This window comes from Salvelinus namaycush, unplaced genomic scaffold, assembly GCF_016432855.1.
Source record: "Salvelinus namaycush isolate Seneca unplaced genomic scaffold, SaNama_1.0 Scaffold832, whole genome shotgun sequence".
In the NCBI taxonomy this organism is placed as follows: domain Eukaryota; kingdom Metazoa; phylum Chordata; class Actinopteri; order Salmoniformes; family Salmonidae; genus Salvelinus; species Salvelinus namaycush.
Genome location: NW_024061567.1, coordinates 25,141 through 50,592, shown reverse-complemented (window position 1 = coordinate 50,592; position 25,452 = coordinate 25,141). Strand labels below are relative to the sequence as shown.

The following is a 25,452-nucleotide window of genomic DNA, read 5'->3' as shown; positions in this document are numbered from 1 at the left end:
ACATCTAGTGCGGAAATGCATCATCTGCCGTTGTGCCTTTCAGCAAGTCACTTAACCCCATATGATTGGTCCAGGGGCGCTGCAGTTTCCATTGCTTCCAGCCTTTTGGGCTATATGTGTGCGGATCTCTGGGGGGGGGGGGGGGGGGGCTGTGAGCCTTAAGATAAATGTATGCTCTATGTAAATTAATGGACATTAAAGTACATCTAAAATTATCCTATGACCTCCACGAATTAGTCAGTTTCGTATTAGAATGAGTCAGCAAAAACAAGGGAAGGAGAGAGAATGTGTAGATAAAATATGTATTATTTTATAAACCATTTCAGTTCATCAGAAACATCATTTGAAATAACTTTCCTTGCCTCTGAATGTGTGCAAAAAAATCTGCTGTAGCACTGTGTCATGTGAGTATACAAATAACACAGTGTGTAGAGAGACCCAGAGGAGGACATCTGTCTGTCCATGTTGTGTCCTTTCCCCAGGCTAGTCCACAGTCACCATGTCTCTCACAGTGGGGAAGAGCTCAAAGAAGCCCTGGTAAGAACAGACAAAAGACACATGATCATACACCAACATAGTGAGACATTATGGTTCACTATGTCTGGTCAGATTACAACACAATTAGACCCATAGAATATACTGACTGTCTGATACCACTTTCACACTATCGTGCTGTTCCCAACCGCACTGTGCTGGTTCTCATATTTTCCTTCCACATTGTCCAGCAACTACAGTAGATGCGTACCCAGGCCGAACCGCTTGGCTCAGTTTAGCTCATAGAGAAACAGCAGAGTGAAAAGGGAATCAGTGTGATGGAGTGGGTCAGGATTTTGGGGGTCATTCCAAAGCCACATTTTCCTAATTGACAAGCATTCAAGGGAATTGGAATTTTAGTGTACTTCCTGACTTGAAATTGACCCCAACCCTGGAGTGGGTTAGTACAGGGTCCAGTACCTTGAATAGGCTGGTAGACTGGAGCACTCCGGAGGTGCAGCACATCTCCCTGATGGAGTGCATGGCTAGCTGGGGGGCACCGATGTCCAGCACGGGGATCCCCAGGCGGGAAGACAGGATGGGGCCGATGGTGGTCCCACAGGGGCTGTCGTTACGCACCATCACATCCTGGGGCCACAGAAACAGGGTCAGGAGGGTAATGAATTAACACATGCTTACAAGGTACAGTTGAAGCATCTGTGGAAAGAATACACAAATGTACTGTTACATTCAGTTTTATTGATTACATTTCCATGTGACATGGATGCCCATTAATCACTCAGGCATAAATTGGATGTCAGCTGTGTGGGGAAACTCAACATGTGTCAGAACTGGAACTGTCATTCCTGCATCTCTGCTATTTAAATCTGGCTTTACACCAGTCCATTCCTCTGAGTCCACATGGGGGTGAATGAGTGCACACTTCAGGGAGGGAAATGGACCAGAGCCGTAGATTCACCAGGCCCTGAGGTGAATAAAGTGCCCTTGTGGGAGCTGAACATCCTTCATCATCTACTCTTAAGAGGCAGAGGCTCTCGTTTCAGTCTCCCTCATCTCTCCCATAAGCTTGGTTTAAAATCACCCCTACACTAAGGCTTAGTTTAAATCCCCACTAGACTAAGGCTTGGTTTAAATCCCCACTAGACTAAGGCTTGGTTTAAATCCCCACTAGACTAAGGCTTGGTTTAAATCCCCACTAGACTAAGGCTTGGTTTAAATCCCCACTAGACCAAGGCTTGGTTTAAATCCCCACTAGACCAAGGCTTGGTTTAAATCCCCACTAGACCAAGGCTTGGTTTAAATCCCCACTAGACCAAGGCTTGGTTTAAATCCCCACTAGACCAAGGCTTGGTTTAAATCCCCACTAGACCAAGGCTTGGTTTAAATCCCCACTAGACCAAGGCTTGGTTTAAATCCCCACTAGACCAAGGCTTGGTTTAAATCCCCACTAGACCAAGGCTTGGTTTAAATCCCCACTAGACCAAGGCTTGGTTTAAATCCCCACTAGACCAAGGCTTGGTTTAAATCCCCACTAGACCAAGGCTTGGTTTAAATCCCCACTAGACCAAGGCTTGGTTTAAATCCCCACTAGACCAAGGCTTGGTTTAAATCCCCACTAGACCAAGGCTTGGTTTAAATCCCCACTACACCAAGGCTTGGTTTAAATCCCCACTACACCAAGGCTTGGTTTAAATCCCCACTACACCAAGGCTTGGTTTAAATCCCCACTACACCAAGGCTTGGTTTAAATCCCCACTAGACCAAGGCTTGGTTTAAATCCCCACTAGACCAAGGCTTGGTTTAAATCCCCACTAGACTAAGGCTTGGTTTAAATCCCCACTAGACTAAGGCTTGGTTTAAATCCCCACTAGACTAAGGCTTGGTTTAAATCCCCACTAGACTAAGGCTTGGTTTAAATCCCCACTAGACTAAGGCTTGGTTTAAATCCCCACTAGACTAAGGCTTGGTTTAAATCCCCACTAGACTAAGGCTTGGTTTAAATCCCCACTAGACTAAGGCTTGGTTTAAATCCCCACTAGACTAAGGCTTGGTTTAAATCCCCACTAGACTAAGGCATGGTTTAAATCCCCACTAGACTAAGGCTTGGTTTAAATCCCCACTAGACTAAGGCTTGGTTTAAATCCCCACTAGACTAAGGCATGGTTTAAATCCCCACTAGACTAAGGCATGGTTTAAATCCCCACTACACCAAGGCTTGGTTTAAATCCCCACTACACCAAGGCTTGGTTTAAATCCCCACTACACCAAGGCTTAGTTTAAATCCCCACTACACCAAAGCTTAGTTTAAATCCCCACTACACCAAGGCTTAGTTTAAATCCCCACTACACCAAGGCTTAGTTTAAATCCCCACTACACCAAGGCTTGGTTTAAATCCCCACTAGACTAAGGCTTGATTTAAATCCCCACTAGACTAAGGCTTGATTTAAATCCCCACTAGACTAAGGCTTGGTTTAAATCCCCACTAGACTAAGGCTTGCTTTAAATCACCACAGCACTACTTTGCTAGGAGATGTGCTCCTTGCAGAGTGGATTTAAGAAACAAGATCACAAACCCACGCAGTGCACCAAGCACACACAGAAACAAGTATGTATGAACAAATCACACGCGCCAATTACCTGTAGAGGCACACCAACACGACTGGCGATCTCTCTCAAGATGGAGGCCGTCACAGCCGTAGTGGCATAGCGCTGGTTACTGTTGAATTTAACTACAGGACCCTGAGAGAGAGGACATTTAGACAATCACACTGACTACAACTTCAGATATCTGTATAGAAAACATACATAAGTAATTGTATAGCATGTCTGCCACAAATATTACACAGGACCATCATGACTATTTTACCTAAATCTAATTGTAGACATTTTTTGTAGAAGATTCCAACAATATGTCCACCAGTTCTAATGAGGGTTGTCAGTGTGTGTGTATTGCTGAGGGGGTAATTTGAGCTCTGTACCTTGTGGAAGGCTGGTCTGTGGTTTTCATCATGCTTCTCCCTAGAGTGAAAATGAAAGTCGATTAAAACTATAAACACAGCAAACATCTTTCAAACTGTCTTCTGGTCCCAGCCGGCACAAAAACAGTACAACAGCAGTCAATTATAGATCTAATATAAATATATAAGTGAGACTATTATTCCCCAGGCATACTGTACACAATATGCTGTTACTCTCCATAGAAAACATACAAACATTCACACTGTCTCTACCAGTCAGGTTCAAGAACAACATCCCAACTACCAGTCACACTTTAGAAAGGGTGGAGAATCAGGACACAACCTCTGACTGGTAGTTGGGGTGTTACTAGAGACAGAGATTGTGTCCTGATTCTCCACCCTTTTTCTAAAGTGTGACTGGTAGTTGGGATGTTGTTCTAGAACCTGACTGGTAGTTGGGATGATGTTCTAGAACCTGACTGGTAGTTGGGATGATGTTCTAGAACCTGACTGCACTTGCACACTTTCTGTCATGGATCTAAAAACATTTGATTGGTGTAATAATGGGCTGGAGGGAGGCTCCACCATTAAATCCATGGCAGGAAGTAGACACTTTGGGAAAATGGTGGAGAATTGGGATGCAACCACAGAGTGATTAACAGTACGGCGTTTCTACAAAGGGAGTAGGGGTAAACTGACTGGTAGTTGGAGTGTTACTATAGAGACGGAGTGATTGACAGGTTACTGTATGGTACTGACTGGTAGTTGGGGTGCAGGGCGTGGGCCATGTCTGCGCTGATCATGAAGGAGCGTGGCACCGCCTGCTGGAAGGCTGTGAGGTTGGTGGGGGAGGAGGACAGTCGACTCAGGATCAGCTCTGTCAGGTTGGACGCTGCCCCCTGGGCGCTCTCTGACCCCACCTACAGGCCACAGGGGGAAGTGTTAAGTGTTAGCACACCAGATAGGTTTGGCCAACCCTAACCTGTTCTCTCCTGTAGGTTTATACTCCAACCCTAATTTAGAGCACCTGATTCTATTAATTAGCGGGGGTGATAGGCTAAATAAGTAATTTTACAACTGGGGTTGGAGTCTAAAACTACAGGAGGGTATCTCTCCAGGAACAGGGTTGGAGTCTAAACCTACAGGAGGGTATCTCTCCAGGAACAGGGTTGGAGTCTAAACCTACAGGAGGGTATCTCTCCAGGAACAGGGTTGGAGAGCCCTGAGTTAGATATACAGGCCATATTGACAAAACATCTCAGAGTAGGAGTGCTGATCTAGGCTAAGTTGTACCTTTTAAATTATAATTAATCAGAGGGGGAACCTGATCCTATATCAGCACTCCTTATCAGAGATACTTTGTGAATATGTCCCCAGGGGGGTTTCCTGACCACCAGAACACTCTGGGCCCTAGTTATAGTTCATAGCTATAGGCCAGTGATAAGGAGAAGCCCAAGCTCTACACAGAAGGAATTTAGCCAACACAGGATTGGGGTACCGACCTCTTCATTGTCAAACAGAGTTACCATCCTGATGTTGGGGTCTGTGGCCAAAGAGTCTCCAGAGATGCAGGAGTCCATCAGAGCCTAGTGGACAGCAGAAAAGAGGGTAAAGGTTAGGGGAATGAAGGTTAAGGTTAAAGAGGAAGTAGAGGTTAGGAGAATGAATGGTAAGGTTAAAGAGGACATTCACATTATGGTGGTAGTCATGTTCCGATTCCTCTCGTCCCTCTCAAACACACTGGAGGAAAATATGTGAGGTTCCTACTCTCAGAGCTTTATGTACTTTGAGAAGGAGACCTGTTGTTGAGGTGGCTGGTGTTAGTGTCTGGAGGTGGAGTGTTGAGTTGGAACAGAGGAGAGAGGAGACTCACCTGTAGGGCACAGTAGCAGCTGTGGAGGTTGTCCAGACGAGGGGAGTAGATGAACTCTTCAAACACACCTCCAATTGCCTATGCAGCAGACACACGTCAGTAATCTGTTATCAATGTCATTAACAACAGAGGGGGTGGAGGTGTTGAGGAGAGGAGACTCACCCCTGGCTGAGTGTCAGCCAGACACAGCTCAAAGTCCAGCAGGGCCTCAGGCTGAACGTCCAGCTCTGAACACAGCACTTTGACCAGGGCCGGGTGGTGCTTCTCTGCCTGGACGAGTGACAGAGATGGAGAAATGTACTAATGTACTGAAGGCCTACTGAAGTTGAGTAAGGCAAGTGATTGATTAGTGTGTGTGGTACATTGGACTGTGTATAACTGTATCTAGTACTGTAGAGTGTACAGTGAGAGATATGGATAGTTAAGAGTCTTACAACAGTGGTGGCATCGCAGGCATCCCCAGTGGAACAGCAGCCATTCTCCAACTCCTCTTGCACAGCAGTGGCTAGGATGGGCACTCTGTCACACACACAGTTACTAAATGCTTATTTTTATGTCCAATTCATGTTTGTTCTCCTGGTCCCTTGAGGGGTGTATCTCAATAGTCTATAGTGGTCTCCTCCCCTTCAACTGCATTGATGTGAAAGAACAGAACAGGTGACAGCAAATTCCTGCCATACTGCCTTCCCCTGTCCTGTCCTCAGATCAGTGTAGATGGAGAGGCGGCAAGGAGAGGAAGCCAGTTAAGACTTACAGGTGGTTCTCCTTGTTGGGGCCGAAGGAGTCATTGATGTCCCTCTGGAGGTGGATGGCCAGGTGGGGGATCCTCATGATCGGCCGGGGCACGTGAACCAGACGATGGACCAGCTTATCTCCAGTCTGCACCACAATAACACAACAACTTCCATGTAAGGTCCTCTCACAAACACACCTCCATTCTCCAGACACACTTCAACACAGTTCATGCAAGTTCAGAAACCTAAGAATGGGCCAACATTAATGTTTCAGTTGTGAATGAAGGGTTAGATGGGTAGGGTTACATTGTCATACCTTGACCATAACACGACCGGCGATGGTCAGATCACGGTCGAACCAGGTGTTCCAGATTCCTCCTCCGTAGCACTCCACCCCGACCTGCAGGCAGCCCTGTTTGGTCTTCTTGGACCGTGGCTTAATCTGAATCAACCACACAGAGAGAGAAGGGTGTCAAGTTAGCGACCAAATACAAGTATGACCTACTATCCCCAGTGGTTGGCGAAGTTAGCCCTGGGTCGTGTTCAGTAGGGTACACCGTAGCAAATCGTTTGGCAACGGAAAACTAATATTTTTGTTCTTAAAATGGACAAGTTCAGACATTACCTCCCTGTTTCAAAACATTTTGTCCCTAATGAACATGGCCCAGTTCTTTGCCCAGTGTAGAATTTCATCCTTACCCTCAGACAGGGGCTGTCTGTGTGTGCTCCAATCATAGTGAAGCCATTGCCTGGCTGGAAATGTCCGCCCACAGCAAAAGCGATGATGGAGGAGTAGTTACGGGTCACAAAGTACTGAGAAAAGGAGTAGTTCATTCTCAATCAAGCACAGTTTGACAGGAAAATATTATTTGATCCCTATATGATGAAGCCCTATAATGCTGTGTAGATCAGTGTGGGACTGGAACCTCCATGTACTGACTGACCTTACTGGCAGGCTTGATGTTCCACTGCTCAGTCTCCTTCAGCTCAGTAAAGCCAGCCCCCAGCAGACGAGACTTACACTCCTCAACCACTGCTCACAAATAGGACAGAGTGAAAAGAGCAGGACATTAACTTCAAGCCACCTCGTTCCTTTTATGAGTTACAACCTGTGCAACCAGGGGACATATAAATTAAATGTCTGATAAGAGGGTGGCTTTAAGACAGCTCAGGAGGGGATCTAGGCCAAGGACAGTGTTAATGGACTGTACGTGGATCAGAGTGCAAAGGTAGGCTGCGCAATAAAACTGGCATCAATACAGGCTCAGAAAGAGGACATCTGCCTGCAAGATATCTATCTTATTTAAAGATCAAGGTCATTCAAGTTAGGTTGGAATAGACTCCCACTGCATTTGGTTACATGCTCTTGACAGCTACATGCCTACAAAATATTATATTGCCATTGTTCTGAACCTGTAGCACTGACACCATTTCTTTAACTATCAAACTACCAGTCCTAGAATGAGTCGGGTTCTGACCGTGGTATGGAGACACTCCTTTGTTCACGAACTGGAGGAACTCCTTGGCAGCAGTCTGCACAGCTTCCTTTGAACTTTTCATGATCAGTGACTAGTGAAAGCAGAAGGATAACGTTACATGCCCTGCCTGACACAGCATTGTATAACATTGGGAAGCAAAACAGAATGAGAGATTGCTGAACAGCAAGCAAAATACAATTTAGCAAGAAGCAGTGTCATAACATGACAATAGACTGTATGGCTAGTCCAAAAACAGAATACACGTTTAGCTGAGTGAAGAATTAGACAGCAGGCTAATCCTTGCTTGCTTGCTACATTAGCTAGCCAACACATTGTAATGCAAACCTTAGACACAGCAAACGCAGCTTCTAAAAGTTGAATCAGACCACTCTGTGCTAGCTACACCGATAAATAAACCGCCTGCAAAATCATAATTTATGGCGCTTACCTGCATAAATGTTTAACTGGACTTTTAAACTCTGTACCCGGTGTAAAGCACCCGAGAAATCTGACAGATTTGATAAAGACCACCGATGTAGAAACTAACAATGGGTAATTTGAGGGGAGGGGAACGTGGTATTGCCCTCTGCTGGCCAGGAGGTGAAAGGGAAACAAACAGTGGATAAGAACCAAATACAGTACACACAAGGTCATTCCAAGCATCCAACTTGGCCCACTAATACTAGACATTTTAAAGATTGGAGACAATTTGGGAAGGATGACAGTCAACCAGGCATCAGTTTCCCCCACTTTTCTACAAAATGTTTAAAGGATACGTATATATGGCATTTTTTAGCAATTGTATTGTGTTTTCCAGACCCCCTCAAAGATTTTAAACAATCAACGGGCTGTATGTACCAATTATTTATGGAGATATGGTCATGTGAATCTAGTCTAATATCGCCCCATGCACGCAGCTGGTTGGTGGCCATATTGGAAATTACTGCCAGGGGACTAATGGACAAAATCAGTTTTGGCACTACAGTAATCCCTCGTTTATCGCGGGGGTTACGTTCCGAAAATGACCCGCGATAAGTGAAATCCGCGAAATAGAAAACTTTTTTTTTTTTTTACAATTAGCAACTATTACATGTATACAAATACAGTGACTCACGTGTAGGCCGTTTCGTCGACATTATGGGTTTAGGAGATGTTCGAAATTACAAGATAATTTGGCCAACTTAATGTAAATTTGCCAAGCTGTTTTATGTACGTACACATAACTGCACGAGACGACAAAATGATAGCACAATTCGTAGCATGTTTTGATACAAGAAGCGGGAGTGAGTTTTTAGCGAATCAGAATGCAGAGCACAATGCACCAAAAAAAAAAAAAAAATGCATTATGAAAATCCGCGAAATAGCGAATCCGCGATAAGTGAACCGCGAAGTGGCGAGGGATCACTGTATAGCCAACATTACTTATATAGACATTACCTAGCTGTGTGTGATATGTTAGTGGCTCTATCACAAAGTCGCAAAAATCTTCACGTAGCCGCTGGACTATGGTCAAAAGGACCTCAAAATGACCCCTATTAAAAGTTGCAATATGTAACGTTTGGGACGCCCAGACCTAATTCACATAGAAATTATCTGTCATTCTCATTGAAAGCAAGTCTAAGATGCGGTAGATCTGTTCTGTGTGCGCTATTTCTATGCTTCCCATCCTTAAGTTTAGTTGTTGCGTCTTTTACTTTCGGTTTTGTACACCAGCTTCAAAATAGCTGTAAATACAATATTTTTGGTTCTGGAAAATATATTTAATAGCGGTTCAGATGGTACAATGATTCTTTACACTATACTTCAAATCAAATCAAAGTTTATTTGTCACGTGCGCCGAATACAACAGGTGTAGACTAAAACCTAAAACAGTAAAAATAAATGTGAAAATAAGAGTAGCAAGGCTATATACAGACACTGGGTAGTCAGGCTTATTGAGGTAGTATGTACATGTAGGTATGGTTAAAGTGACTATGCATATATGATGAACAGAGAGTAGCAGTAGCGTAAAAGGAGAGGTTGGCGGGTGGTGGGACAATGCAGATAGCCAATGTGCGGGAGCACTGGTTGGTCGGGCCAATTGAAGTAGTATGTACATGGATGTATAGTTAAAGTGACTATGCATATAAGATAAACAGAGAGTAGCAGCAGTGTAAAAGAGGGGCACACAATGCAAATAGTCCGGGTAACCATTTGGTTACCTGTTCAGGAGTCTTATGGCTTGGGGGTAAAAACTGTTGAGAAACCTTCTTGCTTGTTTTTGTCACAAACTGAAATTTGTCAAACTCTTATAATTTTTTTCTGTATTACCTGTGGGATTTATTTAGTGGGCAGATAACATTAGCAATTGTTATATTGTTTGGAATGATTTGACCCTATTCTATCCTGAAAAAGGCACAGTGATGCTTAAAAGTTGGTGTTTTTTTTACCCAATAAATGACTGGGAGGTTCATCGCAGTAGCCTACAGAAACATCGCTCGAGCTTAATTTCGTTCGCATTCCGCCACTGTGTCAAAACGCAACCAGGAGAGTCTTCAGCCTTGTCACTGAAAGATAGCCACACGAGACTGTGGCTTGAATAGAGCAGCTCGCCACAAGACAAGATTATACTTCACTACCATGGTTCGTCTGTTATGAGGTTTGAGAAGTGAAAACACACCACACATTAGGGGGGAGGCGCAGGTGACTACTTAACCTTAGAAACTGTACTGGTTTCTCATGAGAGGAAGAATGCATTATTTTTTTAGAAGTGAGACCTTTAGTGTGATGTAGATAGCCTAAATGTGATGCTAATAAAAATGTGTATTGATCAGTTGTCACGATCGTCTTCTTTAGAGAATGTGGACCAAGGCGCAGCGTGTGCAAAATACATCTTCTCTTTATTTTGAAGATGAACACGAAACGAAACACTTATACAAACTATACAAAAACAACAAACAACCGTGAAGCTACAAACGAAAGTGCACACACAAGCTACTTACGTTCAACATAGACAATTCCCCACAAACAGCTAAAGCCTATGGTTGCCTTAAATATGGCTCCCAATCAGAGACAACAATAACCAGCTGTCTCTAATTGAGACCCAATTCAGGCAACCATAGACTTTCCTAGATACCTACACTCAACCATAGACACAGCTAGACTTCTATACTAAACATAAACCCAACTACTCTAATAAACCCCCTAAACTTCACAACCACCCTAGACACTACAAAAAACACATACATTCCCCATGTCACACCCTGACCTAACTAAAATAATTAAGAAAACAAAGAATACTAAGGCCAGGGCGTGACATCAGTAAAATGAACATCAGCACTCAGCAGTGCCACAGTACACATACCTGTGCAAAATCCTCTCACACCCTCTCACAAACTCCCTTAAATTCAAATAATGTATTGCTCTGCTGTATGTGTTAATAGGGCATTTATTAAGGTAATCATTGAAAGGAATTATTAATAACAGAAACATAGCACTTGATAGGTTTTCCTGTTATTAACCTGGAGGACCAGTTCTAACCATCACGTACATACACTTGATATAACCCTCCTCGGTCTTGTGGTGGTGTCTATCATCTATCATTGTTGCTGGAGCAGGAAGTGGACCTCTTGACACATAGTTTATTATTAAGTGGTGGTTGTACTGCATAGCCCTTAGACACAGCCCAAGAGATGTATTGTCATTGTGAAAGTCACCCATAGAAGCTAGAATACATTTACACAGCACCACTTCCTCCTCTCAGACAGCACAAGATCATGTAACTGTTTCAAACCTGTCAAAGGACCATCACTTTGCCCTTTATTCTGCTGTCGGTCTGAGCAGAAAATATTGGCCTAGCTTTTCGTTCTGCAGCTGGTCATTATGTGCTTTCTGTCTTGCTCTGATTCTGCTGATATGGGGTGTGTGCACCAATCCTCAAGATAAGAGTCGTTTTCTCAATATACACAACATGTAGAAACAACACAAAAAAAGGGAAGATTACATGTCCTAAGATGTTTTTAATGTTGGCGGCATTTCTGTTAATATTCAAACCTTTTCTAACAATATACGGTTAACCCGGGACAATGTGAACCCAGTAAGAACAGTATTATTGTTTATTATACATCTTTCTCTTTGCAGTTTTGATGCACTTGGTCAACTCAAAATACATTTTCACTTCACTATTCATGCTCAAGACAACCAATCCCATGAAACAATACACTCACAATGGTTTCTCTTCCTGTTTACAGAGACACAAGTGAAAACATTGGAAAAAGGAAGAGCAGTGCTTTAATCTGTCCAAACCGAACACTTTACATATTATTTGTAACATGTACGATAAGTGGAGGGGTTGAATGTCAAGTGTCATATCTGGTTGAGACAAGTGATATCAACAGCACTTTTAAATTGCTACAGTGTGATAATGAAAGTCACAGTTGACAGAAATGTTATAGTTGCAAAATCCTCTCACAACCTCAAAACCTCCTCTAAGTCCCTCACAAACTCCAGGGTCCTCATTTAAAACCATTGTGTAATTTTCACACTAAATATATGCGTGTGCCATTTCTGAAAATACTGCGCACCTACAGAAATAGAGATGTATAAATATGGAGCACAGCATGCATAAGCATGTTTCCCATTATAAATCCTGTCCTGAAACTGTACGCTCGTGAAAGAGCATTAAAACTCCACCTGAAAACGCCCATCATTCAGCTGTCCTGGTACTGGTGCACCAAAAAAAAAAAAAAAAGTGTCAAGGGAAGCCAGTTTGGATTTGGCTTTAGACCAATCACATCACAAGTCAAACGTCTTTATTGACAGAAAAAAACTTGAATTGTTGCATCTCGTGTTGTTGTACTCCGGTGGCTAACTAGCTAGCTAAAAATCATCCCTTTCCCAAATTAGCCATGGATGGAGATAGGGATTTGGACTTGTGGTTTTACTTAATTCTCCGTACAGGCCAAGGTCATGACGTGGTCCTCTTTGGGGATAGAGAGTACCATCCCCCTCTCTCTGCACCATCCTCTCTCTCTCTCTCTCACCACCTCTCTCTGTTCCCCCTACACCCAGGCTCTGTTATGCAGGTCATAAATTCCAAGAGGAGTCTCTCCTCAAGGCCAGACAGTATAGAAAGAAAGTTTCACAGGAGAACAAAGGAACCTCTTCCACATCACAGAACTTGAGAACTGAACAATATCCATGTTTTGGAGAATGTGTACACGGTCGGGGTAGAATCCAGCTACGACCGGTCTATTTCGTTTAATGTTTGTGAAACTCATGAGACAATACAGCCACATTACCATAACTCTGTTTATACAAGAGTCTCAGTTGTGAGGCTTGCATCTAATTGTTGTATAAAATGAATAAGTAAAGATTAAACTATTTTTGAAATTATGTAATGTGATTTTAAACTGTTTAATGAAGGAAACTCCAATTCCCTTTGGAGTTTAACTAAGTCATAGGCCCGCCCCATGAGCAGAGACATTGATCTGGCGTCATGGGACAGCCCTTTCATACTGTTCTGGATATAACCCCCACCTTGGGAATTTCCCTTTAGACCTGTACCTCGATCACAGAGGGAGCTAATGTTTGAGTAGAGACCAGCTTACCTCGATTACAGAGAGGGCTAAGGTTTGAGTAGAGACCATAAACCTGAGTATCAGCTAAGGTTGTAATGGTTGTTGAAACTCAGACTATCGATACCGACAGAATAAGAGCAAATCTTTGATACTAATTACTAGTCTGCAGCTAGGAATTCTAAACCATTGAATGCGAAGGCCGACAACCGCCAAAACATCTATTCTATAAGAACATTTCTGAATGGTACTCTGAAGTAGCCATTCTAACCAAAGACTCCAGGAACGCAGAGAGAGGGGCTGATGAACTTCCAACAGAAAGAAGGACGATTCCAACAGAGATCACGACGACACACTGAGCTTAAATATATTGATTGATTGCAATTATTCCTGAATGAGTGAGCGTTCATGTGCAAAGGATTAGCATTTCAATGGTTATAATTATCAACTTTGTAGTTTCTTTTATCTTTCGCGCCCTTCTCAGTCCCTTTGTCTACCAAGCTGCAATACTGGTTTAGCCCACTAGCGCACATCCCCTATAATTTCCCTGTAACCATATCTACTTTGTTTGTTTGTTTGTTTGTTTATGTATTTCTGTGATTATTTAGTTAGTTAATAAATAATTGATTGAGACAATTGATGTATGGATGATTCATAGTGAAGACTGGGTTCGTGCAGATAACCAACAATTTACGACATTTGGAATGAGACTAACGTGAGGTAAATAATAATTCATTAATTAGAAGACTAATTGATTAGATATTAAAATATCTGAAAGTTATATTAGGAAAATTATAACTTGTAATCTGAATATTTTCCTTGGTGCCCCGACTTCCTAGTTAATTACATTTACGTGATTAGTTAATCACGTAATAATAATTACAGATAATTGATTTGATAAAAATAAGTCTTCAGTTTAACTATGCCAAAGACACAACAGACTATAACAGCAATTGTGATCCAACCATAAATTCATATATTGTGCCCCTGGCTTGAGGGGATTGAAGTTCAACATGTAGCTAGATGAAGTAGGTTAATGTTAACTAGTTGGCCAGGCGTATTGTTGTCCATGAAAGGAAGTTAGTCTAGCGAGCAAGTATTTTAGCCAGGTAGCCTAGGACAACAAAAACTAAAAGAGTGTACTGTATGACAGAGTGATAGACCGTTTAGGCAACATGAAAGAGGAGGATGGCATCGTTATTTTTCTACAAGTAGGGTGAGTCGACATGTTTTTTATACTTGCACGCACACACAGACACAGAAATCAGTACCATGGACAGCCATGTCATATTTAGTTTAAGTTGATTAGACTAAATATTTTAGTTGTCACTGTATTAGACTAAGCATAGGTGATTATGTTGAAATGTTGAAGTTGAAAAGGTGCTGGAATAGTGGAGGCAGCTCCTGTCTTTGTGACTTGCGGCAATTCTCCATTAAATCAACAGTTGTTTAGTAGTCAGAAACATTATGTCACGTTCTGACCTTTATTTCCTTTGTTTTGTCTATATTTAGTATGGTCAGGGCGTGAGTTGGGGTGGGCAGTCTATGTTTGTATTTCTATGTTTTGCTATTTCTGTGTTTGGCCTGATATGGTTCTCAATCAGAGGCAGCTGTCAATCGTTGTCCCTGATTGGGAACCCTATTTAGGTAGCCTGTTTTGTGTTGGGTTTTGTGGGTGGTTGTCTTCAGTCTTTGTGTGTCTGCACCAGATAGAACTGTTTCGGTTTTCACGTTTGTTGTTTTGTATTTTGGAAGTGTTCAGTTTATTGTCTTTTATTAAACATGATGAACACTAATCACGCTGCGCTTTGGTCCTCTCCTTCTTCCACAGAAGAAAACCGTTACACATTAAACAAAGGTGTGGTTTAATTTATTCTGCCATTGTGTTTTCTTATTGTCTAGGCTTTAGGCCTATATATCACGGTGTCAAGGCATATGAACTAACAGGTTATAGAGCAAACAATGCAATTATCACAACACAGGTTGTAATATGGCTTTTTTTCAGGATTGGCTTCCCCGGTGATTTTACCCACGCACCCCTACTGGTGCACACACATTCTGTGGTCCATTTTATAAGTACGAAGGGTTTATAAATGAGGCCCCTGAACTTTATTGCCCTGCTGCAGATGTATTAATAAGGCATTGGTATATAAAATGTAATAATTGAATGATTACAATAACTAGTTTTATCATAAACATAGCACTGGGTAGGTTCATTTCCTGTTATTAACCTGGAGGACCCGATCTAACACTCTATTCCACATCAAGTAACTCATACAAGCAGTAACATTAGATCTGCCAAGGCAGCAGCTAATGGGGATATATAATAAATAAAAATAACCATCACTTACATACACTTGATATAGACCCCCCTCAGTCTTGTGGTGGTGTCAGAATATATCATTGTTTCTAGAGCAGGAAGTGGACCTCTTGACATATGTATTTATTGTTATGCAATATGTAGTGGTTGCACTGGATAGCCCTTAGACACAGCCCAAGAGATGTGTTGTCATTGTGACAGTCACACTTAGAATACATTTACACAGCACCACTTCCTCCTCTCAGACAGCACCAGATCATGTAACTGTTTCATACCTGTCAAAGGACCATCACTTTGGTTTGCCTTTTGTTCTGCTGTCGGTCTGAGCAGAAAATATTGGACTAACGTTTGGTTCTGCAGTTGGTCATTATGTGTGGAAGATGTGCATTCAGGCTTTCTCTGCTTCGGCTGGTGTGGGGTGTGTGCACAGCTTTTGAAGGTAAGATTTGTCCTTTTCTTAAACACACAGCATGCATGTACAGTTTGTACAACACTGAAAAAGGAAAGGGGCCCTGTCCTCATATTTCATTTGCGAAATTTTAACAGCATTAGTATTACCTCATATAAGAATAGGAGTTCCACAATCTGAACTGCATTTATGGAAGCAGAAACTGTGTCAGAATACACATATATATATATATATATATATGCACACACACACCTTTCTCCAATGCAACAAATTGGGCATTGCAATTGTAATGCAAAACAAACATTTAAATGTAACAATACACTCACAAACCATTTTCCTTCATGTTTACAGAGATTCAAGTGAAAACATTGGAAACAGGAGCAGATTTGGGCACTCCAGCCTGTCCAAACCAAACCATTCATAACATGATGTCTGTAATATGTAAGTTAGATAGAGTGATAAGTGGTGGGAATGACTGTCAAGTGTCTCTTCGGTTTGACCAAAATGGTACAGACAACACTTCTGACCCCAGAGTCACACTGCAGATAGAGAGTGACAGAGTGTTTCTACACATCACCAACATACAACCATCTGATGAAGGGAACTACACCTGTGAGTGTGTATATAATGGAGGAACACATTTTTTGCATCTCAATATTTCTGTCAATGGTAAGTGTTTGGTTTGCGTGTCACATTTAGCTTGTACTGTGAATGTTTGGTCTCATTTAGTCATCTCTACCATCTCAGTCCAAGTGAACTGGATTGTAATAAAAATAGTGTTCAAACTGAGCATCTGTCAACAATGTAAATGACCAGAGTGGAGGAAGAGAAACAAGCCATATAGGATCACAATGACTTCTTCTCTTTTCTTTTTCAGGATCCCATGTCTCAAACAACCTTTCTTTCCAACGTTCTTTCAATGTCATGATAATAACAGCCTTTGCAGGATTTGTAGCTGTCGTGGTCCTCGTTGGAATAATCACGAGGAAATGTCATCTCAAGTAAGAGATTCTCATTAGCTTGTTAAATGAAAAGTTGATGGGTATTTGGTAATTGAATGAATCAATTACTTTGTTATGGAGGTACTGTAGTAATATACTGTAAATTCAATCTCAAATAACAATCTGATCTACAATTCATATAGAGGACTATGGGCCTCAGAAATATGCTGTAGACTGTAGGTCCAAGATATGTTTGTAGTCTCTTGCCAACTAAATGTCAATGGTGTGACTACAAAGAGCTGGCAAGAGAGTATAAACAGATCTGAGATCATATGAAATACCCTAATGTATGATATAGGCTACTTGACCTACGTTCGAGTCTGACTCTATAAGGTTATTGTAGGTCACTAATAACTGAACTGTTGATGATTCTCACTTCCTGCCTTGTCAAAATGAGTGCCGGACAAAAACATGCATGCAGCCACGCACAAACACACAAACATTTAGTTCCAGAAAGCATCTGCTGTTTAAAACCATGTTATGTTACGTTCATTCACTGGTGTTCTCTTCTTTTACACAGCGGGAGAACACAGCAGAAAGCGGTGTACACCTTTAAAGAGGTGATGAAACAACACTGTCTTTTCTGTCAGGGCTGTTATTGCTTGATATTACCTGGAATTGAATGACCGTCAGGGCTGTTCTTGCTTGCTCTGTTAACTGTAGTCGTAAGACTGTCAGGGCTGTTCTTGCTTGCTCTGTTACCTGTAGTCGTAAGACTGTCAGGGCTGTTCTTGCTTGCTCTGTTACCTCTAGTCGTAAGACTGTCAGGGCTGTTCTTGCTTGCTCTGTTACCTGTAGTCGTAAGACTGTCAGGGCTGTTATTGTTTGCTGTTACCTGTAGTCGTAATACATCTGCAAACTATGCTCTTTCACATTTTCAATTTAATTTGCCAAAATTTACAAATATTTCCACAGTCCCATATGAGATTTTACAGTGTAATATGGTGACATATTGTTAATGTATTTGTAGGAGGAGCAACAGGACTTGGAGCCCTACAGCACATTCACAAGGAGAGACAATGGGCTTTACTCAACCCTCCAGCTCACACATTCTAACCCCTGACCTCTGGCACCAATGACAACAGGGCATTAGACACCTTTTTCTATCACTAGGGGTTAAATAGAATTTCAGCAGCCCTGGATATACAACTGTACAGTATATCAATTTACTGTATATCTTGATTACTGTAATGCCCCTATTTTTACAGCTGATACACTGACTTTATATAGTTCTATTGATTGGTTACTGACACCTGGCTGAATAGGTCCTGTACTGTAGATCGTCTTCTGTTGCTGTAAATATCAGCACTTAATGTATGAATGCTGCACATTATGTTACGTAGAATCAATGTTCCTGTGGACACATAATGTGATCATGTGACTCCTTCAATTATATTACGTATAACCAATGTTCTTGTGGACAGATGATGTGATCATGTGCATTTTCTCCAGGTGTCAGTGTATTGGATTTGTAAAAGATATTCCCTGCAGCAGTAGATGTACAGTCATCACAACATGCTTCATGACAATGTATTTTCCTTGCTTTCAATGTTCCATCTCCATGTATCATGTAGGCCTACATGAATGACATGTTCAAGTGTAGAGATGTAACGACAAAACTAAACCATTCATTAAAACTTAATTTCCAAGCAGATCCATGACCTCTATAGTAATATGTATACTGTATGGACTGTATGTATCTAACCCAGCATGTACACTGTAGAGGAAAACTCACTATTATCCACATCAGGCTTATATGATATAAGAACCCTTCAGCCTTGTGGTGGTGCAGAATCTATCATTGTTTGTGTATAAAGAAGGAAGTTGTCCTGTTGAGGTGTCTGTTGTTAATATGTTGGCCTCTCTGTGATGCTTTGCAAAGACCAAGATGCACTAGCAGAGGTCCAAGTGTTTATGTGAAACAGTAAGACAGCTAGAAGCTAGAAAACAGAACCACTTCCTCCTCTCAGCCCTCAAGGTCCATTATAACTAGTCAACCCAAGTTTGACTTTGTTTCTCTATTGAACAACTAACGTTGGATAGACAAGTCCTGTACTCGGTCTGAGCAGACAATATTGAGTAACGTTTGGTTCTGCAGTTGGTCAGTATGTTTGTATTCTTTGTATTGTATGTTTGTATTGGAGTGCAGTTAGCCAATAAGAAATCAACTTTACTTTTTGCTCAATTTAAATCCCATGAAACAGTACACTCACATCTGTTTCCCTTCATGTTGGCAGTGACTGAAATAAGACATCCGTCTACCCAAATCTTTTTTGTAATATATAAGATTGAGCGATATGTTGGGGGAATGACAGTCAAGTGTAATTTCGGACCAACCATAATGGTAAGACTTCACTTGTGACCCCAGATTCACACTACATATAGAGAGTGACAGAATGTTTCTACACATCACCAACATACAACCATCTGATGAAGGGAACTACACCTGTGTGTACATCATGGAGGAACAGAACTTTTTCATTTCAATATTTCTGTCAAAGGTAAATGTTTGGTCTGATGGTGTGTATTACCTCTGCTTACTTCACTGAAATTCACTGATCTTTAAACTGCTACAGTGTGATAACGAAAGTCACAGTTGACAGAAATGTTATCGGTGCAAAGTCCTCTCACAACCTCCCTCACAAACTCCAGGGGCCTCATTTATAACCATTGCGTAAATGTCACACTGAAAAGACTGCGCACCTACAAAAGTAGAGATTTATAAACTTGCCGCACGCCATGCATAAGCATGTTTCCCATTATAAATCAGACCTGTCCTTAAACGGTACGCGCCTGAACGAGCATTAAAACTCTGCCTTAAAAACACCCATCATTCAGCTGTGAAAGGTCCTGGTAAACCAAAATAAAAATGTCAAAAGGAAGCCAGTTTGGATTTGGCTTCAGACCAATCAAATCACAAGCCAAACGTCTTTATTGACAGAAAAAAACTTGAATTGTTGCATCTCGTTGTGTTGTCCTCTGGTGGCTAGCTAGCTAGCTATAAAAGAAAAAAAATCTGCCCTTTCCTAAATTAGCCATGGATGGAGATAGGGATTTGGACTTGTGGTTTTACTTAATTCTCTGTACTGGCCAATGATTATAACAGCGATTCTGATCCTACCATAAATTCATATATTGTGCGTCTGGCCTGATAAGATGGAAGTTCAACATGTAGCTAGATGTAGTATGCTAATGTTAACTAGCTGGCCTGGCGTATTGTTGTCCATGAAAGGAAGTTAGGCGAGCGAGCAAGTATTTTAGCCAGGTAGCCTAGGACAACTGTCACGCCCTGGCCTTAGTATTCTTTGTTTTCTTTATTATTTTAGTTAGGTCAGGGTGTGACATGGGGAATGTTTGTGTTTTGTCGGTTTTGGGTGGTTATATGGTAAAGGGGGTGTTGGGTGTAGTGTATGGGTTTGTGTTGAGTGAATGTGTCTAGCTGTGTCTATGGTTGAGTGTAGGTTCTAGGAAAGTCTATGGTTGCCTGAATTGGGTCTCAATTAGAGACAGCTGGTTATTGTTGTCTCTGATTGGGAGCCATATTTAAGGCAACCATAGGCTTTAGCTGTTTGTGGGGGATTGTCTATGTCGAAGTGTTTTGTGTCAGCACTTATGTTTGTATAGCTTCACGGTCGTCTGTTTGTTGTTTTGTTTCGTTTTTCCTTCTTTAATAAAGAGAAGATGTATTTTCCACGCGCTGCATGTTGGTCCTCACTCTCTCCAAAAGACGATCGTGACAGAATCCCCCACCAACATGGGATCAAGCAGCGTGAAAAGCGGCAACAGGAGCAGCGCAAGGAGGAATGGAAATGGGAGCGTAATCTGGACTACACTACGTGGGAGGAGATCGACAGGTGGGCGATCGACCCAGGGCGAGTGCCGGAGCCAGCCTGGGATTCTCTGGCGCAGTGCGAGGAGGGATACCGGCGAATGGAGGCAGCACGACGACGCGGTAGGAAGCCTGTGAGTCAGCCCAAAAAAATTCTTGGGGGGGGCTTAGAGGTAGTGGGCCGAGGGCAGGTAGGAGACCTGCGCCCACTTCCCAGGCTAACCGTGGAGAGCGGGAGTACGGGCGAACACCGTGTTACGCAGTAGAGCGCACGGTGTCTCCTGTACGTGTTCATAGCCCGGTGCGGGTTATTCTACCTCCCCGCACTGGTAGGGCTAGATTGGGCATTGAGCCAGGTGTCATGAAGCCGGCTCAACGCGTCTGGTCTCCAGTGCGTCTCCTCGGGCCGGCATACATGGCACCAGCCTTACGCATGGTGTCCCCGGTTCGCCTACATAGCCCGGTGCGGGTTATTCCACCTCCCCGCACTGGTCGGGCGACGGGGAGCATTCAACCAGGTAAGGTTGGGCAGGCTCGGTGCTCAAGGGAACCAGTACGCCTGCACGGTCCGGTATTTCCGGCGCCACCTCCCCGCCCCAGTCCAGTTCCAACAGTGCCTACACCACGCACCAGGCTTCCAGTGTGTCTCCAGAGCCCTGTTCCTCCTCCACGTACTCGTCCTATGGTGCGTGTCTCCAGCCCGGTACCACCAATTCCGGCGCCACGCACCAAGCCTCCTGTGCGTCTCCAGAGTCCTGTGCATCCTGTTGCTGCTCCCCGCACTAGCCCTGAGATGCGTGTCCCCAGCCCGGTACCACCAGTTCCGGCACCACGCACTAGGCCTAATGTGCGTCTCCAGGGTCCAGTATGCCCTGTTCCTTCTCCCCGCACTAGCCTGAAGGTGCGTGTCCCCAGCCCGGTAACACCAGTTCCGGCACCACGCACCAGGCATACAGTGCGCCTCAGCCGGCCAGAGTCTGCCGTCTGCACAGCGGTGCCTGAACTGCCCGTCTGCCAAGCGCCATCTGAGCCACCCGTCTGCCAAGCGCCATCTGAGCCACCCGTCTACCCAGCGCCATCTGAGCCACCCGTCTACCCAGCGCCATCTGAGCCACCCGTCTACCCAGCGCCATCTGAGCCACCCGTCTACCCAGCGCCATCTGAGCCACCCGTCTACCCAGCGCCATCTGAGCCATCCGTCTACCCAGCGCCATCTGAGCCATCCGTCTGCCCCGAGCCATTAGAGCCGCCCGTCTGTCCCGAGCCGTCAGAGCCGTTCGTCAGTCAGGAGCCGCTAGAGCCATTCGTCAGTCAGGATCTGCCAGAGCCGCCAACCAGACAGGATCTGCCAGAGCCGCCTACCAGACAGGATCTGCCAGAGCCGCCTACCAGACAGGATCTGCCAGAGCCGCCTACCAGACAGGAGCAGCCAGATCCGTCAGCCAGCCATGAGCAGCCAGATCCGTCAGCCAGCCATGAGCAGCCAGATCCGTCAGCCAGCCATGAGCAGCCAGATCCGTCAGCCAGCCATGAGCAGCCAGATCCGTCAGCCAGCCATGAGCAGCCAGATCCGTCAGCCAGCCATGAGCAGCCAGATCCGTCAGCCAGCCATGAGCAGCCAGATCCGTCAGCCAGCCATGAGCAGCCAGATCCGTCAGCCAACCATGAGCCGTCCAGCCAGGATCCGCCAGAGCCGTCCAGCCAGGATCCGCCAGAGCCGTCCAGCCAGGATCCGCCAGAGCCGTCCAGCCAGGATCCGCCAGAGCCGTCCAGCCAGGATCCGCCAGAGCCGTCCAGCCAGGATCCGCCAGAGCCGTCCAGCCAGGATCCGTCCCTCAGTCCGGAGCTGCCGTCCCTCAGTCCGGAGCTGCCGTCCCTCAGTCCGGAGCTGCCGTCCCTCAGTCCGGAGCTGCCGTCCCTCAGTCCGGAGCTGCCGTCCCTCAGTCCGGAGCTGCCGTCCCTCAGTCCGGAGCTGCCCCTTATCCTGGTGCTGCCCCTTATCCTGGTGCTGCCCCTTATCCTGGTGCTGCCCCTTATCCCGGTGCTGCCCCTTATCCCGGTGCTGCCCCTTATCCCGGTGCTGCCCCTTATCCCGGTGCTGCCCCTTATCCCGGTGCTGCCCCTTATCCCGGTGCTGCCCCTTAGTCCGGTGCTGCCCCTTAGTCCGGTGCTGCCCCTTAGTCCGGTGCTGCCCCTTAATCCAGTGGGGTTGAGGTGGAGGGTGGCCATTTGGAGGAGGCTACGGAGGCGGGTAGTGACTGTGGTGGGGTGGGGACCACGACCAGTGCCGGAGCCGCCGCCGTGGAAGGAAGCCCACCCAGACCCTCCCCTAGACTTTGTGCTGGTGCGCCCGGAGTTCGCACCTTAAGGGGGGGGTTATGTCACGCCCTGGCCTTAGTATTCTTTGTTTTCTTTATTATTTTAGTTAGGTCAGGGTGTGACATGGGGAATGTTTGTGTTTTGTCGGTTTTGGGTGGTTATATGGTAAAGGGGGTGTTGGGTGTAGTGTATGGGTTTGTGTTGAGTGAATGTGTCTAGCTGTGTCTATGGTTGAGTGTAGGTTCTAGGAAAGTCTATGGTTGCCTGAATTGGGTCTCAATTAGAGACAGCTGGTTATTGTTGTCTCTGATTGGGAGCCATATTTAAGGCAACCATAGGCTTTAGCTGTTTGTGGGGGATTGTCTATGTCGAAGTGTTTTGTGTCAGCACTTATGTTTGTATAGCTTCACGGTCGTCTGTTTGTTGTTTTGTTTCGTTTTTCCTTCTTTAATAAAGAGAAGATGTATTTTCCACGCGCTGCATGTTGGTCCTCACTCTCTCCAAAAGACGATCGTGACAACAACAAAAACTAAAAGTGTGTACTGTATGACAGAGTCAAACACCGTTTAGGCAACACAAAAAAATGACAAAAGTTTCACCAGGAGAATGTTCTGACCCACACTCTAAAATCACAAACACAACTTGATCTATTTCCCATTCACTGATTGGAGGGAAAACTGTTGGAATGTTAATTTAATTTAAAAGAGGAACCATTTGGAGTGTTGTCTATTCCCTCTCCATGTTCGGTATTTTGGCCTGTAGCTCCTGTGGCTAAACAACAGCCATTGGCTTTTCTCTACAAGTAGGGTGAGACGTGTTTTTTGTACTTGCACGCACACACATATACACACATACATACATCTGTACCATAGACAACCATATCATATTTAGCTCACATTGATTGAACTTAATCGATTTTGGTATCTTTTAGTTGTCACTGTAATAGACTAAGCATAGGTGATTATATGTTGAAGTTGAAATGGTGCTGGAATAGTGGAGGCAGCTCCTGTTTTCTTTGTGACTTGTCGTAACTCTCCATGGTTCTAAATCAATAGTTGTTTAGTAGTCCAAAAATGTCAGCAACATTACCTTGCTTGACCATGCTGTAGGTCACATACATATTGCATGTAACAAACAATTTTTATAGACTTCATCGGACCGATATTGCTGTCCGGTTTTGTAATTAAACAAAAGGTGTGGTTGAATTTATTCTTCCACTGTGTCTTCTTGTATCGGCATTTAGGCCTATATATCAAGGCATATGAAGGCATATGAACTAACAGGTTACAGAGCAAACAATGCAATTACCACAACACATAGGTTGTAATATGGCTTTTATCTGATATTGGCTTCCCCGGTGATTTTACCCACGCACCCCTACTGGTGCACGCACATTCTGGGGTCTATTTTATAAGTATGAAGGGTTTATAAATGAGGCCCCTGGACTTTATTGCCCTGCTGCAGATGTATTAATAAGGCATTGGTATATAAAGGTAATAATTGAATGATTATAATAACTAGTTTTATCATAAACATAGCAGTTGGTAGGTTCATTTCCTGTTATTAACCTGAAGGACCAGATCTAACCATCACTTACATACACTTGATATAGACCCCCCTCAGTCTTGTTGGGTGCTGTCAGAATCTATCATTGTTGCTGGAGCAGGGAAGATGACCTCTTGACACGTAGTTTATTATATGTAATTGTTGTACTGCAGAGCCAAAGGGATGTATTGTCATTGTTTAAGTAACACAGAAGCTAGAATACAGTTACATAGCCGAGAGGAAGTGGTGCTATCACAAGATCATGTGACTGGATACAACCTGTTAAAGGACCATCACTTTGGTTTGACTTTTATTCTGCTGTAGGACGGATCAGAAAATAATCGACCAACGTCTGGTTCTGCAGTTGGTCATTATGTGTGGAAGACATGCCTTGAGGCTTTCTCTGCTTCTGCTGGTGTGGGGTGTGTACACAGCCTTTGAATGTAAGATTAGTCCTTTTCTCAAACACAAAGCATGCATGTACAACACTGAAAAAGGTCCTGTCCTCTGATATTTCATTTGTGAAATGTTAATGCAGTCAGCATTACCTTGTATAACAGGAGTTCCACTCAGCACAATTTGAAGTGCATTCAGGGAAGCAGCAACATTTGATTCAGAATATTCATTAATTTATAAATGTGTAATTATTTTTTTTTATACAACATTCTCCAATGCAACAAATTGTGCATTGCAATGGTAATGCTAGTCAACGCAAAATAAACATTTAAATTTAAACAATATACTCACAACCCATGTCCCTTCATTTTTACAGAGATTCAAGTAGAAACATTGGAAACAGGAGCAGATTTGGGAACTCTTGCCTGCCCAAACCAAACCATTCATGAAATGATTTATGTAATATGTAAGTTAGATAGAGTGATAAGTGGTGGGAATGACTGTCAAGTGTCATATTTGACAACAAAAAAAGTGGTACAA

General features: G+C 43.7%; 2 protein-coding genes across 2 annotated transcripts; one reads left to right on the top strand and one right to left on the bottom strand.

Annotated features, from left to right (window-relative positions):
- Positions 1-286: 286 nt before the first annotated feature.
- On the bottom strand, positions 287-8,012 carry LOC120043004 (aspartyl aminopeptidase-like). Its single transcript, XM_038987731.1, has 15 exons — positions 7,987-8,012; positions 7,539-7,629; positions 7,005-7,093; positions 6,760-6,873; positions 6,377-6,502; positions 6,081-6,205; positions 5,761-5,845; positions 5,489-5,596; positions 5,327-5,404; positions 4,956-5,039; positions 4,213-4,373; positions 3,475-3,514; positions 3,134-3,235; positions 955-1,122; positions 287-534 (listed from the first exon to the last, which is right to left on the bottom strand). The coding sequence occupies exons 1-15, from the start codon at positions 7,990-7,992 to the stop codon at positions 484-486; spliced, it is 1,428 nt and encodes a 475-aa protein (XP_038843659.1). The 5' UTR covers positions 7,993-8,012; the 3' UTR covers positions 287-483.
- Positions 8,013-15,625: 7,613 nt separating this feature from the next.
- LOC120043005 lies at positions 15,626-18,465 on the top strand. Its single transcript, XM_038987732.1, has 5 exons — positions 15,626-15,852; positions 16,174-16,491; positions 16,700-16,823; positions 17,344-17,383; positions 17,794-18,465. Exons 1-5 carry the CDS (start codon positions 15,783-15,785, stop codon positions 17,884-17,886), a joined length of 645 nt encoding a protein of 214 aa, XP_038843660.1. The 5' UTR covers positions 15,626-15,782; the 3' UTR covers positions 17,887-18,465.
- The last annotated feature ends 6,987 nt before the right edge of the window (positions 18,466-25,452 follow it).

Excerpts from the sequence above, each read along its gene's own strand:
- LOC120043004 (XM_038987731.1), bottom strand. Across the intron at positions 7,094-7,538 it reads AGGAGTGTCTCCATACCACG|TGGTTGAGGAGTGTAAGTCT; the intron begins GTCAGAACCCGA and ends ATTTGTGAGCAG. Across the intron at positions 3,515-4,212 it reads GCCCTGCACCCCAACTACCA|GGAGAAGCATGATGAAAACC; the intron begins GTCAGTACCATA and ends TTTTCACTCTAG.
- LOC120043005 (XM_038987732.1), top strand. The coding sequence starts at position 15,783 with ATGTGTGGAAGATGTGCATTCAGGCTTTCTCTGCTTCGGCTGGTGTGG. Across the intron at positions 16,824-17,343 it reads ACGAGGAAATGTCATCTCAA|CGGGAGAACACAGCAGAAAG; the intron begins GTAAGAGATTCT and ends TCTTTTACACAG. Across the intron at positions 17,384-17,793 it reads CGGTGTACACCTTTAAAGAG|GAGGAGCAACAGGACTTGGA; the intron begins GTGATGAAACAA and ends ATGTATTTGTAG.